Source organism: Alnus glutinosa, chromosome 10 (assembly GCF_958979055.1).
Source record: "Alnus glutinosa chromosome 10, dhAlnGlut1.1, whole genome shotgun sequence".
Lineage (NCBI taxonomy): Eukaryota > Viridiplantae > Streptophyta > Magnoliopsida > Fagales > Betulaceae > Alnus > Alnus glutinosa.
In genome coordinates, this window is record NC_084895.1 from 17,415,629 (window position 1) to 17,430,308 (window position 14,680).

Sequence of the window (14,680 nt, forward strand, 5' to 3'; positions counted from 1 at the left end):
TGAACTTCAACACGCAATTTCCATATCTGCTATGCGCGGGTCCGGACCATGAGAGGCAGTCGTCCGGACGCTTGAAGTCGAATCAGCAATTTCCATATTAGTTGCATGCGCGTCCAGACCAAGGCTGACTGACGTCCGGACGGTGATATTTGAATTGCGATTCTTGCCTTAAGAAGACGCACGTCCGGACGGTTGATCGATCTTTCCTTTATCGGAACTTGGAAAGAATCTGAGACTGGTCGAGTACCAAGAGGCGTCCGGACGTGCTGCTGAGATGTCCGGACGGATGTAAGCTGGATAGAAACTTCTCGACACAGTGGAGGGTCCGGACGGAAATGCATGTCGTCCACCCGGATGATGCTTGGTCTGACTGGCGTCCGAACGGTATGGCACGTCGTCCGGACGGATGGAACAGTGGTTAGATGGGCGTCCAGACGGGATGGCTCAATCGTCCGAACAACTGACAAGGAACCAAAATCTTCGATCTTTCAAGCAGTGCAAAGTCTTCTAAGAGTGCTCTGAATAGTGGAATCCCTGTTTACAGCATCTTTACACACACAAGTGATTTTGTCCAGAATGAGGCCAAAAATACTGACAGTTGACTTCCTTAGAGACCAACTCTATTACTTCTTGGGCTCAGATGCAACACGAGTTCCTTAAGAAGTACTTTACCATCAGGAAAACCAATCATATACGGAAATCCATAACTGGTTTTTCGCAAATAGAGGGAGAACCTTTTCATGAGACTTGGGAGAGGATGAAAGACCTTTTATGAAACTGTCCACATCATGCTGTTCCCAAGTGGCAGCTTGTACAGTGCTTCTATGATGGCTTGACTGAGCCTCATAGATAGATGGTAGATGCCTCATGTGGGGGTACTTTTATGTTGAAGAGTGAAGATGATGCATGGACACTTTTTGAAAATTTGTCAGAAAACTCTTTACACCATTCATCATCTGGTCGTAGGACAAATGCTGAGAGCCAAACTCTTTATGAGGTATCCCAACCTTTGGACTTGAATGCCAAAGTGGATGCCTTATCTAGAAAGTTAGATCAATTGTTAGCATCTGGTTTTGTTCCTGCGACTGCATCTCATATACACACACACCGCATGATGCATGTTCATTTTGTTCCGACCCATCACATCAGGCCAGAAATTGTCCTATTGTTGGACAGTATTCTGATCCTCCAGTTGAGCAGATGAACGCAGTTTACTCTAGACCAGTTAGTGATCATTTTAATAATTCTTATAACCCGGCCTTGAGAAACAATAGTAATATGTGGCAGCCGAATGTTCCATAATACAATGGACTGCAAAACCAAGCTTATCAGCAGTCCAACCATCAATTTTATCAGCCGCCACCTAATAGTCGTCCTCCCAACCCACAATAGCAATTAGCCCTTCCACCTCCTAGAAATTCTACATTTGAGGAAAAGGTGTTGACCAGTCTCAGTAAATTTGACTCTTAGACTCAAATTCTGAATTCCCATTCTCAGTCTATAGCAAAGTTAGAAGTCCAACTTGGACAACTAGCTAAGTCATTTAGCGAGAGAGAGATAGGGAAGTGTTCTAGTCCACATGTTACTAATCCTAGGAGTGGAGGGATAGTCATTAACCCAAAGGTGGGAGAGACGAAGACCGAACCAATAGGGCAATCAGAAAAGTTAAAACTTGCCAAGGGCAAGGGAGTGCAAATTGATGCACCACATTCAAACACTCCCTTCCTTGAGACCCATTATAAACCCGAAGTGCCATATCCCCTAAGTCTCAAGGATCCTAATGAGTACGAAATGATAAATTTTGCCCAACCACTGCCAGACACAAATCCATTCATTAGCAGTGAGTTTTGAAGGGTTTGGCTGAAGATGTTAAACTTAGCGCTCTTCGGAGGCACCCCAAGTAACTCTGTTCCGTTGTTTATATTTCATTCTGTTGTTATTTTTAATCTTTCACTTTCTTTTTAGTTTTCTTTTTTCAGGTTAGGTGTTCCTACCTCTAAGTTGGGGGGTATAGAAGTACACTTAATCTGAATTTTGTACAAAAATTTTCAAATTTCTTTGTGAATATCTATGTTGTTTTGTAGAAATTAGTTGATTTATAATTGTGATTTGCTTTTCATTGACAATTTTAAAATTTTGAACACATGATCACACAATTAGATTCTAAGTCTGCTTAATTACTTTTGGCTATGAGATTCACTTGTGAAATTTGAAAAATCATGACATACATTGGCATATTGTTTGTGGTGTATGTACTTAAGTAAATACCTTGCATGTGGTTTTTAGTGTCTCAGAAAACCAAGATTACTTATTAGATAGGTGACGCGAGCATATATAGCATAAAAAAAAAAAAAAAAAAAAAAAAAAAAAAAAAAAAAAACTTCATTGAGTAACCGGACCTCTTGCCTCATTAAGCAGTGAGTGTTCGCGTCAAAAGATGCAAGTAAAAAAAAATGGTTTGTTTGACTTCGTAGTTCTTTTTGACTTGAGTTATTAAGCCCTTAGGGATGTTTTACATCTAGTGCCCTAAAGCCATCTGGTTTGGGAGTCACTGGCCTAACACTTGGTATATAGGTCATTTAGAAGCTTAAAGGAGTTGAGCATTGCACAACCATAATAAATAATGTAAATAAATATTAAAGTATGCTTATGCCTTAGTTATTCCATCTAGCGAGAGATATAAAGAATTTTGAAACATTGGAGCATGTATGTAGGTTATATTCTTTGAAAGCTCCATAATTGTATGTTAATATCAAAGTGCATCATTTCTAACATGTGAGATCTTAGCCGGCCATTTGTAAGTGAGTAGACTATGATTTTTGAACTGTGTGAAGATGGAGTTTAGTAGTTTAAATTTGTTCATGAATTATGAACCATTGTTGTAATGATACTTCTTTTTATTAGGTAACATGTATATTTTGTAAAGATAATGGTTGTAGGTAGCATTTTTGCTAAACCTTCACGAGACTTCACTCGTCCACTAGGATAGCCTAGGGGTTTAAAAGGCTTGTTGCATGTGCTAAATGCAATCGCGTTTCCCACGAAAAAGGATATAGATTAGTTGTTTGTATTTTAATTCTTAGTTGTAATGCTAGGGACTAGAATTATGTAAGTTTGGGGGTGATGTGACCAAGATGTAGATGCCAAAGGTATGCTTCATTAGTAGAAGGAATCTTTCTTTTTAATGATAAAGCATTATGATCGAGTTAGTTCTAAAATAGAATTGTTAACAACAAATGAATTGGGAGTAATAATATACAAACCATCTATAATGATATCAGAACAGATAAATAAATTACCCTTCTTTATTATCACTCTATCCCTCAAAATAGAGGTATAACCACACTTACCCAAACGGGTTACAATAATCAAATTTTTGCGGACAGCTTGATAAATTAAAACTTTATATTCAAAATAAAGTTCAGCAATTCAATGGAGTGGACTGGAACCATCGTCCCATCTCCTAGCGTCAAGTGCATCTCTCCTTCAATGAATTGCAGACATGATTATTTGATCCTGAATCCACACACCATGAATTAGTGGGATTCCCAACTAAACATGTTTCAACTTTCAACTAACAAGGAAAATGTCTCACCTTGGCCTATGGTTGCAAGAAACTTAGTGCAATTCCTCTTCTAGTGCCCTGGCTTATCACAGTAGTAAAAATTACTACCCCGCTTGCCTTTTGTCCCATTTTCAACCTTTTTAAACCTTTTGACAAACACTTTGCCAACTTGTTTAACTTGCTTCCTTCTTCTTCTTACCTTTCGGTTTAGAAGATGAAGCTTGTGCCATGTTTATAGATACTTTAGTCTTCAAGATGCCTTCCGCTGTAATTAACTCATTCATCAATTCGGATAATGTGAAATCTTATTTCTTCATTGTCACATTCAATCTGAACTGATTATAGGAGTCAGGCAGGGAATGAAGTATTATGTCCACTTGCAATTCACTATCAATCTCAACACCTTGAACTTCCAATGAATTGAGAATAGCTATCATAGAAAGACAATGCTCCCTTACTGGAGTAATTTCAGTAATCTTTCTGTTCAACAAAGATCTCATTGTCACTGACTTAGCAGTACGATTTTGCTCTCCAAACATTTCCTTTAGAATTGTCATCATGCCAGAGGCATGATCTAAATCTTGAAGTTGATGTTGGAGTACATTGGACACAGAGGCCAAAACATAACATTTTGCCATTTCATCTGACCTTTTCCAGCGGTCAAATCGTTGTCTAACAGGCTCAGATGCATTATTAGCTGGTTCAGCAGGACTAGCATCGGTTAACACAAATTTGTGCCCATTAGCAGTAAGCACAATGTCCGAATTACATTTCTAATCCACATAATTTGGACTTGTCAAGTTATTTTGATTCAAGATAGTTAAGAAAGGACTAAACGAAGACATTATAGTTCTGAAAAATCCAATTGAGCATATATCTGGCATATAATTTAGCATCAAATATAATATGTAAAAACCCAATTGAAAAAACATAATATTTATAAATGCAACGACAACCTAATCATGTAATAAAGAAAACACCCTACGAAGGGAGCAAGGTTCACGACAGAGACGAGGTTTTTTTAATTACCTTGATTAGGCGAGATTCTTTCTCATTATTAAAATCGTACCTTTCGCGATTTTGTTTAAAATCGCACTTTTGACATACCGCTGGCCAAACAAACTCTTAATGTAAAAAGGGCTTTGTATTACTATGAACCGAAAAAATGCCAAATCTTTTTTGTCCCACAATACTGACATGATAGTCCCAATCAATTCTTAAAATATTTTAAAGTACATACATCCCCCTTAAACTACTACTCAATTGTCAATGTCCCACCCTCCCCCCCCCCCCCTCTTCCCCAAACTGTTGGGAATTAGATTGCAAAAATAATATTGCATAGTGGAAAATAAAATTCCCAAATGCAAGAACAAACTTTATGAAGAACATGCAAAAAAACAATACTATTTTAAAATAAACTACAAATCAGAAACATTTACTTGAACGTGCTTAATAATAAACTGCCACTCCTTTGCTATATGGGCAAGATAAGCTCTTTGCTCCTTGACGAAGAACATGTGACGAACCTTCAGATCTTCTCAACAATGACTAATGAAAACCAATAGTGTGGGCTCTCAATTTACTCTTCAAAATATGAAACTTATTCTTGAGAGTTAACTCAAGAATATTAGTTCTTAGTTTTAAAAAACTAGAGAACTGTAGCAAAATTGCTTACCTTTGAAGACGATTTATCTTAGCCTTCCACCACGTCATATGTGACGTATGAGTTAGGGATAAGTTCCTTGGCCAATGCGTCCTATACATACTACTGGGCTTGGGTTTTATCCCAAGGCCCAATCTCCCCTTGCATCTAACACATAGTATCTCTTTAGCCCATATTTTTAATTAAATAGAAACAACTAGCCCATTAAATAAAAAGCCTGATCTGGTTAAATTAAATCAGCTTGATGAGGGACCTCTAAAAGAAAAAATAAAAAACTAGTCAAAATAGTTCCGACTCTTCCAATCATTATTTAATTACAATTGATTCCACTAAACAATTGTAATTGCACTCTAGTTTCTATTTTTTATTAAAACAATTAATCCTTTAAATTTACTTAATTTTGACATTTGATTCCTCCATAAAATATTCTGTAGCAGAATTAAAGCCAAGATATTGCCATTAATTCGATCTCTACCTCTTTTTCCTTGAGTCCTCTGATTTTATATATCATTCTCGTACTCGTGAAAGTCTTATCACATGTACTTTGTATTTCAGTATCTCATACCCAAATGCTCCGGCCAAAGACTTAGAAAAATTCATACCATAAAATTAACCTCAAGGAGAAATTTCTTATCAATTTAATAAATGATTTAGATTCCTTCTTGAGAAAAGCTTTCTCACAATGTTAATTGCGATCACTCAACACACCGAGTATTTTGACCATCAATTGGATCTCACCCATAAATGCATCAAAGTAATCTACACTTCACATCTGAGTACACAATCATCTCAGGATTTAGAATCAATATCATAAGTAATATTGGGAGTATGAGTTTTTCCTTTTGACAATATTTTCATGGAAAAACAATTTCCAATGTCCGTTCAGTGCATAACATCTACACATCAACCTGAAGCCTCTAACTTCGCTTGATTAAGATAACTCACAAACATTCGATATGTAACAGTCTTTGCAAATGGAATGCCCAATTCCATTACCGACTGCGAACTATCCATAAGTTTAAGACTATAAGGTTTATAGACTAAAATCTTGTGTAATAGCTCTTTACTCACACCGTAAACCATATTCAATGTGATCTAAGGGTATTTCACATGCAAAATATACATTCAATAATATTAAGCATGTAAAATAATATATGTAATATATTCAAAAATAGATTAGTGAATAACAACTTTATTCATAATAAACTTATATGTCTATAGTACATTGGGATTTAGAGCATAAACCCCAACACAAACTATCAGTCAATTGTCAATGTCTCCTCAAACTACCAATTGTGTCAATGTTCTCCCTAAAACTATATATAAAAAATAAAAAAATAAAAAAAAAGGTCAATGTCCCCCCTAAGACCAACAATAAGACTAAAATAACAAAATAAATGAAAAAATAAAAAACTTTTTTTTAAAAAAAAAAACTATAAAGATAGAATTTTTTATTTTTTATTTTTTAAAAACGAATAAAAAAAATTGAAAATTATAAAAACAATTTTTACTTTTTTTTTTACAAAAAAAAAAACCAAACGAAAAAAATAAAGAAAATACATTTTTTTTTGTTTTTTATTTTTTTTTGTATAATTTTTTGTTATTTTGGATTGTTTTTAATAATTTTTTTTTTTGAAATTTTAATAATTTTTGAATGATATTTTTGTAATTAGAGAGGACATCAACATTTTTTGGTAGTTTCGGAGTGGACATTGACACAATTGGTAGTTCGAGGGGGACATTGATAGTGGTAGTTTGAGGAGGTTATGTGTACTTTTTTCCATATTTTTTTTCAACAAGGTTTAATCCAATGAGTGGTTGAGATTGCCACATCAGCATTGTGTGATACTTGTGAAATAAAAATCTAATTTCTAGCATTACTCTAAACGTTTTACATAAATCAATTGAGTTATGCAAGAATTTACATTTTTATTCAACAACTATCTCAAAATGCTAATGTGGCTGTCCACACCAATCCTTAGATCAGTGCTTGTTAAAAACAAAAAAATCCAAGGCTTAGTTTGTACTGGCGAGTAATGCTACAATATATCACCATTATGTCCCCCTTTTGTCCCTACAAAATTGATGTAGCTCTAAAATCACTATTGGATCAAAATCCAATAGTAGTCTATCATAAATTTTCAATGGTGATTTTAAGAGCCACATCAATTTTGGGGGGATACAAGGGTAATATGTAGCATTATTCTGTACTGGCACGTCAATATTGTGAGATAAAAACTTGGTATATAACATTACTCAAATAAATTTATGTAAAAAAAAAAAAAAAATCAAAATAAAGATATTGACCCACTAAAAGCTCCCTTTGTTAAAGTTTTTTTTTTTTTTTTTTCCTTAAAATCAAAATATTAACACACAATTCAAATACAGAATACTCTTAAAACACGACAATAGTTTCACCTTTATATGAGCTCAGAATATTTTTTTAAATAAAAAATAAAAAAAACACTCTTCAAAACACATTATCAAAAGAGTCATATTCCCGCTATTACTAATTTTCACATAACAATCAAGTAATTAATCTTTTGAAGTTCTTGGCACAACAATCATACCGAAACAAGTGCAGTATGTGTCTTTACTCTGGCCATAAGGGCTCGTGGAATGAATGAATGATCATATGCTGTTGGAGCATTCTAAAACATAAAGAGTTTACGCATAATTAAGCTTGTCGTGTCGGCATAGTCTACAATCTTATACGCTTGTTTTGGTCCCGTTAAAGCATCTTGCACTCTCTGTCAATTATATTCTTTAGATAAAAGGAGATTCGACAACACTTTTCTCTCTTGTAAAGGCAACAACATCAATCTATTTAGAAAAGGTGTATATATATATATATATAGCACGTTTCTACAGTACTGAAAAGAAATACCCCATACTTTTATGTACTCTTTATTTATATATGAATGAGGTCGTGTCTCTAACATGGGCGGCTTAAGCTTTAGGCGACTTAAGAGGTCATCTAAGACTCCAACTATATATATATATTAAAAAAAATTAATGCTCGAAAAAATATTTTAAGGCTTTAATATGGCAAAAAGTTAATAAAATAATACTCTTTAAGTAAGCCCCCACTTAATAATTGTACAATAAAGGTTATTTTCAAAACAAATATTAAGACTCTTAAATAGTAAAAATTTAATAAATAATTTTTAATTTAGGCCTTCAATCATGCAAAAGTAATTACAAATTGAAAGTTAAAAAAAAATTCATAAATTTTTGGAAAGTCCCAATTATTTATTCTTTTTAAAAGTTATATTTTTATATTCATGAAATTAGTCCAACATCCATAAATTCTCATTATTTGTATTGTCCATAATAGATAGAATTACAAATCAATTGTTATATAACTTATTTCTATTTTTCTTTTTATTTTTCTTTAAATCTTATTATTTTATGTTTTTGAATAAAATGATAAGCTATTCTATATCTAATAAGTTATTAAAAAAAAGTTTTAAAATATATTTTACAAATAAAAGAAAGTATTTTAATTGATATATTAATTAAAAAAAAATATAATATAAATATTAAAAATAAATTTAATTTAATTAATATTTAAAGATCAGAAAAACAGCCCCCACTTAAATTTGTCGCCTTATACATCAATATTTATTGAGCCCGCCCCCATTGGAGGTGATATGGTGATGACGGCTCGTCCTAATAGATCATGTTGAGGCATACTGAGAAGTGATGACATGCTGAGAAGTGGATCATGAAAGTGAGGACAGTGATGACAGCCGGAGAACAGCAGTGAAGTCTAAGAGTTCGTAGTGTCAAAGCCCAACGGTGGCCGATGAGCAGTGCTAGGGAGAAGCACTATTTCCGGAATTCGTCCGGAAATAGTGCTTGTCCATGGCACACTTGTATCTTCTGCCAAGTATTACCCGGTGGCCGATATACTGGGCTGTGGATGGGTGGTGATGGAGCCTGGTAGTGTTAGCTGTGGACGGCCTAAAACTGGACCATAATAAGCTGATGACTAGGCCAACTTGGGTCAACAACGACCTGGGCTGACATGGGATGATGAATGGGTGGTAGGATCAGCTCAAACAACCGGAAAACGATGAACCCGCGGGTAGCGCTTGTTGGTGAATGACACGCTTAATTGAAAGAGACTCGAAGAAGAGGTCTTCGGCGAGTGCGGTGTGTGAAGATAACGTTAGTGGCGATGAGCGGTGTGTGTAGGCACCTGCGGTGGCTGAGCCGAAGTAAATCTTCACAGTTCCATTAATCTACGATTAATTGGGAACCAATTTTGATGGTTGCTTTTGCCAGAAATAGATTTGGTGGCAGCGCATGAGGCACGTCAACGAACTTCTAGAAACGCGTGGAAAGTCGACCTCTTGAGGACATTAACAATGACACTGAAATATTAATTTAAAAGAAAGAGTAATGCTACACATCATCCTTTTGTCTTTTTTTTGTCCCCTCAAAATTGATGTGACTCTTAAAATCACCATTGAATTTTTGATATATGACTATTGAATTTTGATCCAATGGTGATTTTAAGAGCCACATCAATTTTGAGAGGACAAATGGATGATGTGTAGCATTACTCATCGATATTCAATACTCTTGCAAATCTCATTAAAAAATAAAAAAATAAAAAAATCCCTTTATCGTGCGTTTTTCAAGTGAGAAGTATATCACAAACATTACTACGTACTATTTCTAAATTCAAAGGCTTATAGGTTATAATATTCATGTATATAGTACAAAGCCATGGCAGTTATAACATGCATGAAAGCTACTTAGGAATTTTTGACTTAATTAAAGAAAGGATAAACTTTACTTACTTGGTCTTACAGTTGCCTTAATTAAAGAAAGGATACACTGATCGCCTCAGGAATTCTCGTGCCTTGACTGTGGCTTGTGACAGTAGAGGAGTACATGCACACAGAAAGGGAGCAAGGCAAGAATGGAGGAAAAGGTATAGGCCCGGTTTGAAACTACTTTTTCCTTCCATTCTCTTCTCTCAAAAAAAAAAAAAATTAATTTCAAAATATTCTTTTAACTTTTTTCACTTTTTATATCTCATAAACAATTTTTTATTATTATTTAAATAAAAAAATTCACTACAATACAATTTTTTTTCTTCACTTTTTCATATAAATTATTTTAACTTTATATCACATCAATTTTATTTTTCAATCGTTCGAAACAAAAACCCTAAGAAGAGGGGAAGGAGAAGTGGTTTTTGGAATGCACTTTAAAAAATGAAGGTCTATTTCATGAAAAAAAATCATCTTCATTTCATTTTATTTCAAATGAAAATTCTTTGAAACAGACTTGCCTTTTTCATAAAATACTATCTGAATCTTTTTTTCAATTCTTAAAATCTTTGATGTGGCTCTTAAAATCACCATTGGATCAAAATTTAATAGTCATATATCAAAAATTCAATGATGATTTTAAGAGTCACATCAATTTTGAGGGGACAAAAAGAAGACAAAAAGATGATGTGTAGTATTAATCTTACCTAATATATGAAGACTATACAGTGAATGAGGTGAAACAAAACACAACGTGCAATTATAAATGAAGTGGCACCCAGCTGTCTTCAACTGCCAGCTATCCATTTGAGAACAAATCATGTAGGGAAATGCTACAATTCCCACCACCATCCCACCCCAATCCCACCAACACTAAAGTGATTTTACTTTTTTATTTAATAAATCAATTTTCAACTTCTTACACTTAGGAGTGGTGGGATTGTGGTGAGAAGGAGTGGTGGGATTGGGGTGAGATAGTGGTGGGAATTGTAGCATTTCCCAATCATGTATATGACAGACGTCCTGCTTTGAACTCTCCGGAAGCCTCTAAACTAGATGATACACAGGTCATTGTCGTATCTACAAGAACCGTCGACAATGACCGTTGATTGATGGTAAAAACGTGAAAAATGTGAAAAAGTGAAAAAATGATGGAAATAGTGACGGAGTACTATCGTGTTCTGGCATGTTCTTCGCCAAACATCCCCATAAGTCCATAACCAAACATCCCCATAACTACTACTGAAAAAGTGGAGGTAAAACACAACCAAATAAAACAAAGGACGAGAAATATTTCTTGTCTTTTAATGTCCTTTATGAACATACGTCCATTAACGTGTTTTTTTAGTGCAAGCAAGAAGGGTTTGACGTGACAATGAGAACTCGGGAGTGGTAGGGGGCGCTGAGACTTTTCACAGCTTTTTCGTTTGGTGAAAAGACCCGTCATCACCTCTCTCTCTCTCTTTGCGTATACAGTGTAGATGATGGGACCCAACGAGTGACGAATGATGTGATGGGACCCAATGAATTGTGTGTCAGCTTTTGTTCTCTTTGTGTGGTTCAGACTGAGACCTTTCTTTCTTTCTTAACTACATTTATTCCACATGTTTCATCATCCTATCCGGGTGCCACACCTTCTTCTTTCATCATGAACTAACGAAGGTAAAACATTGAATGGGAAAAGCTTAACTGTGCATAATTGTCGTTTACCAAAAACTTCTCCATATTGAATAGATATTAATTTATCATTTTCTTAAAATTAAGTACTCTGTTAACATTAAAAACATTCTTAACACATATGGGATATTGAGAGATGTTATATACAGATTCTTTTATATCACTTTTTAAAATTAATCATTAAATTTATAAGATTGACATAAAAATTCTTGTGAATCCTATAAATTGAATAATGATTTAAAATAATAATGTAAAAAATATATATAAATAATGTGCAAAAATATTTTTATTTAGTATTATCGTGGGCAGGCAAATAAATATCTCTCTGGGGTTTCGAAAATAAGGATAAAATAATAATGACACTGAAATATTTAAAAGAATTAAAAAAAAGATAGAAATATTCTATAAAAAAGGCAAGTCTGTTTGAAAGAGCATTCCTAAGACTCTCTATCTTCAACATAGAGAATCACCTTTTCCTCCATTCTTGCCTTGCTCCCTTTCTGTGTGTGTATGTACTGATCTACTGTTGGAAGCCACAGTTAAGGTACGAGAATTCCTGAGGCGATCAGTGTAGTCTAAAAGGCAACTGTAAGACCAAGTAAGTAAAGTTTATCCTTTCTTTAATCAAGTTAGCTTTCATGTTATAGCTGCCATGGCTTTGTACTCTATGAATATTATCTATAAGCCTTAGAATTTAGAAATAGACGTAATGTTGTGATATACTACGTACTCACTAGTCATAGTGCGAAATTCCGCGTAAATATTTTGGTGTCACCGGTCACGGATAAAGCTCGAACTTTATCCGATCGTTTGGAGATAGTACTTTACACGGTATTACGAACATCTAGTCGGAGTAAAGAGCCCGGAATACTCCGGTAATAAAAAAAAAAAAGATTCCGCCCGAAACAACACGTAGTGGTGCTCCGAAGTAATTTCCTTTTGATTCTAATAAGGTCGAACAAGGTCAGAGCAACTGGTGATCACTCGAAGATGATACATTACGACACGGACGGAGTTGTTGTTGGTTTCTTATTCCTGAATATTATTTTTGTTCTCTTTCTGTTTCGGGACAAAACATACTCCTGTTCAATGCTTGTTTTTCTTTCTTTCATCTGAAGGAAACTAGTGGTTCAACAAGGTACACGAATGCTAGTTTGGAAACATATATAACCTATTTATAGAACCATGTTAATATTTGCATCAATATATAGCTAGCTTTTTATTTTTTATTAAAATACTTCAGTACCAAAACATGCATTAACACATTACGATATTTCTTTTATAACATGCCATAAATGTTGAATAAATATCTACCTATATTCCTAACTACTCCGCGCGCGCAAGAATGGAAGATATAACCTAACAGTGTGGTTGCATTGTTCTTGTGCAAGAACAAGTAAGCGGGCCGTTTCTTTATATTTAGAAGGTTTCAGCAAAATATATCGAATTGGAATTGGTGAACGGCAAGAGGGATCTGATCCAGACACGAATGTTACGAATGTATGCAGTTGAAAGCAAGCTCCAGCGAGATCGGTCGACAGAGAGTTTCCAGCCAGATCCGGCGAAAGAGAGCGTTTCGGGTGAGAAGAGAGAGACTTTCCGGCGGAGAGAGAATTTTTGTTTCAGAGGATTTTCTAAGCTTTTTTAGAGGACCCCATTTCTACCCTTTGTCGTTTATTTTTTTAACAAATAAAAGAATAACCCACGTGGGACCGGTGGTCCAGAAAGGAAAACTATAATGGTGTGTTTGGGAATAGAGAAGAATCTCTTCTCTATTTTTTTTTTAAAATAAATTATATTTTATTTAACATTTTTAAATTTTATTAAATTTTATTTCACAAAGTTAAATCTCGAAATTCGTACAGTAAATTAGAATTGATAATTCTAAAAATTCAATTCCCAAAAATTCAATTCACAACTAAACAAGAACAAAAGTAACAGCCATGTCGGAAAGAACAAAAAAGAATGCTTTCTAGGAAGACAAGTAAAAATAATATTTAAGTATTTTACGGTGTTTGATAGGGGTAAAAAGAATAATGATTCAATGCCACCTAAATATATAATTTTTCACCACCTTGCCAATGTGGCAAGGTGGTCCCCACTACTTTTTGAATTTTTTTTTTTTTTTTTAAAAATAAATTAAGGTGAGGGACCACCTTGCCACATAAACAAGGTGGTGAAAAGTTGTATATTTAGGTGGTAGTGAATCATTACTCGGGTAAAAATAATGGTCAACTGAGATCATTTTCAATTTGACCGTAAAAGTTTCTTTAATTTTTAAAAAACGATTTTCAATCGTAAATCATTTTTCGAAATTAAATTCTTCGTTCTTGAACACACGTTTGATATCTGATTGCCGGAATTTGGAATCATGTCGGCGCCAGAATCCGGCTACATCCGACAACCATCGCGGGATTCCGACGGACCAGAATTTGGCTGGAATCTGGGTGAATTCCGACTATGTTCAGAAATTGACCGCCATTGATCCGGCCGAATCTAGATGGATCTGACTAGATCCGGAGGAGTCTAGCCGGATTCAGCCAAACCTGATCGCTGGAATTCGGCAACGGCGACCGAACGTTGTTGGATTCTGACTGCAGTTGCCAAATTTTGATTTTCATATTTTGTAATTTTTTTCGTGTGAGTCAAACATCGTAAAATATTTTACGATAAAAATTATTTTATGTCAAAACAAGCATGGGATAAGAGTCATGCAGGCCGAATTTTGATTAGCTGGTCGAGCTTGTTATTTTCTTGTTCAAATTGGAGAACACTAGCTGACTTTCTCCTACGATTTAATTTTTTTTTTAATAGATAATTCAGTGAATAGTGATCACACAGTATTTTTTTTTTTTCAAAATCAACGGTGATGGTTGATGGGTCATTGTACAGAGAGTAATCGACCACTATTCACTCTGTGCAAAACAGTGATCGATCACTGTTTAGATTTTTTTAAATTTTTTTAATCCATCAAATCATGAAATAATA

The 14,680-nt window shown here is 34.5% G+C and overlaps 1 protein-coding gene and 1 non-coding gene across 2 annotated transcripts; both read right to left on the minus strand.

Annotated features, from left to right (window-relative positions):
- Positions 1-689: 689 nt before the first annotated feature.
- On the minus strand, positions 690-795 carry LOC133880784 (small nucleolar RNA R71). Its single transcript, XR_009902403.1, has one exon. It is a non-coding gene; the product is annotated as a small nucleolar RNA R71 (small nucleolar RNA).
- A 3,075-nt stretch (positions 796-3,870) lies between these two features.
- Positions 3,871-6,221, minus strand: LOC133879114 (uncharacterized). Its single transcript, XM_062317657.1, has 3 exons — positions 6,137-6,221; positions 5,005-5,099; positions 3,871-4,338 (listed from the first exon to the last, which is right to left on the minus strand). Exons 1-3 carry the CDS (start codon positions 6,219-6,221, stop codon positions 3,871-3,873), a joined length of 648 nt encoding a protein of 215 aa, XP_062173641.1.
- Between the last annotated feature and the right edge of the window lie 8,459 nt (positions 6,222-14,680).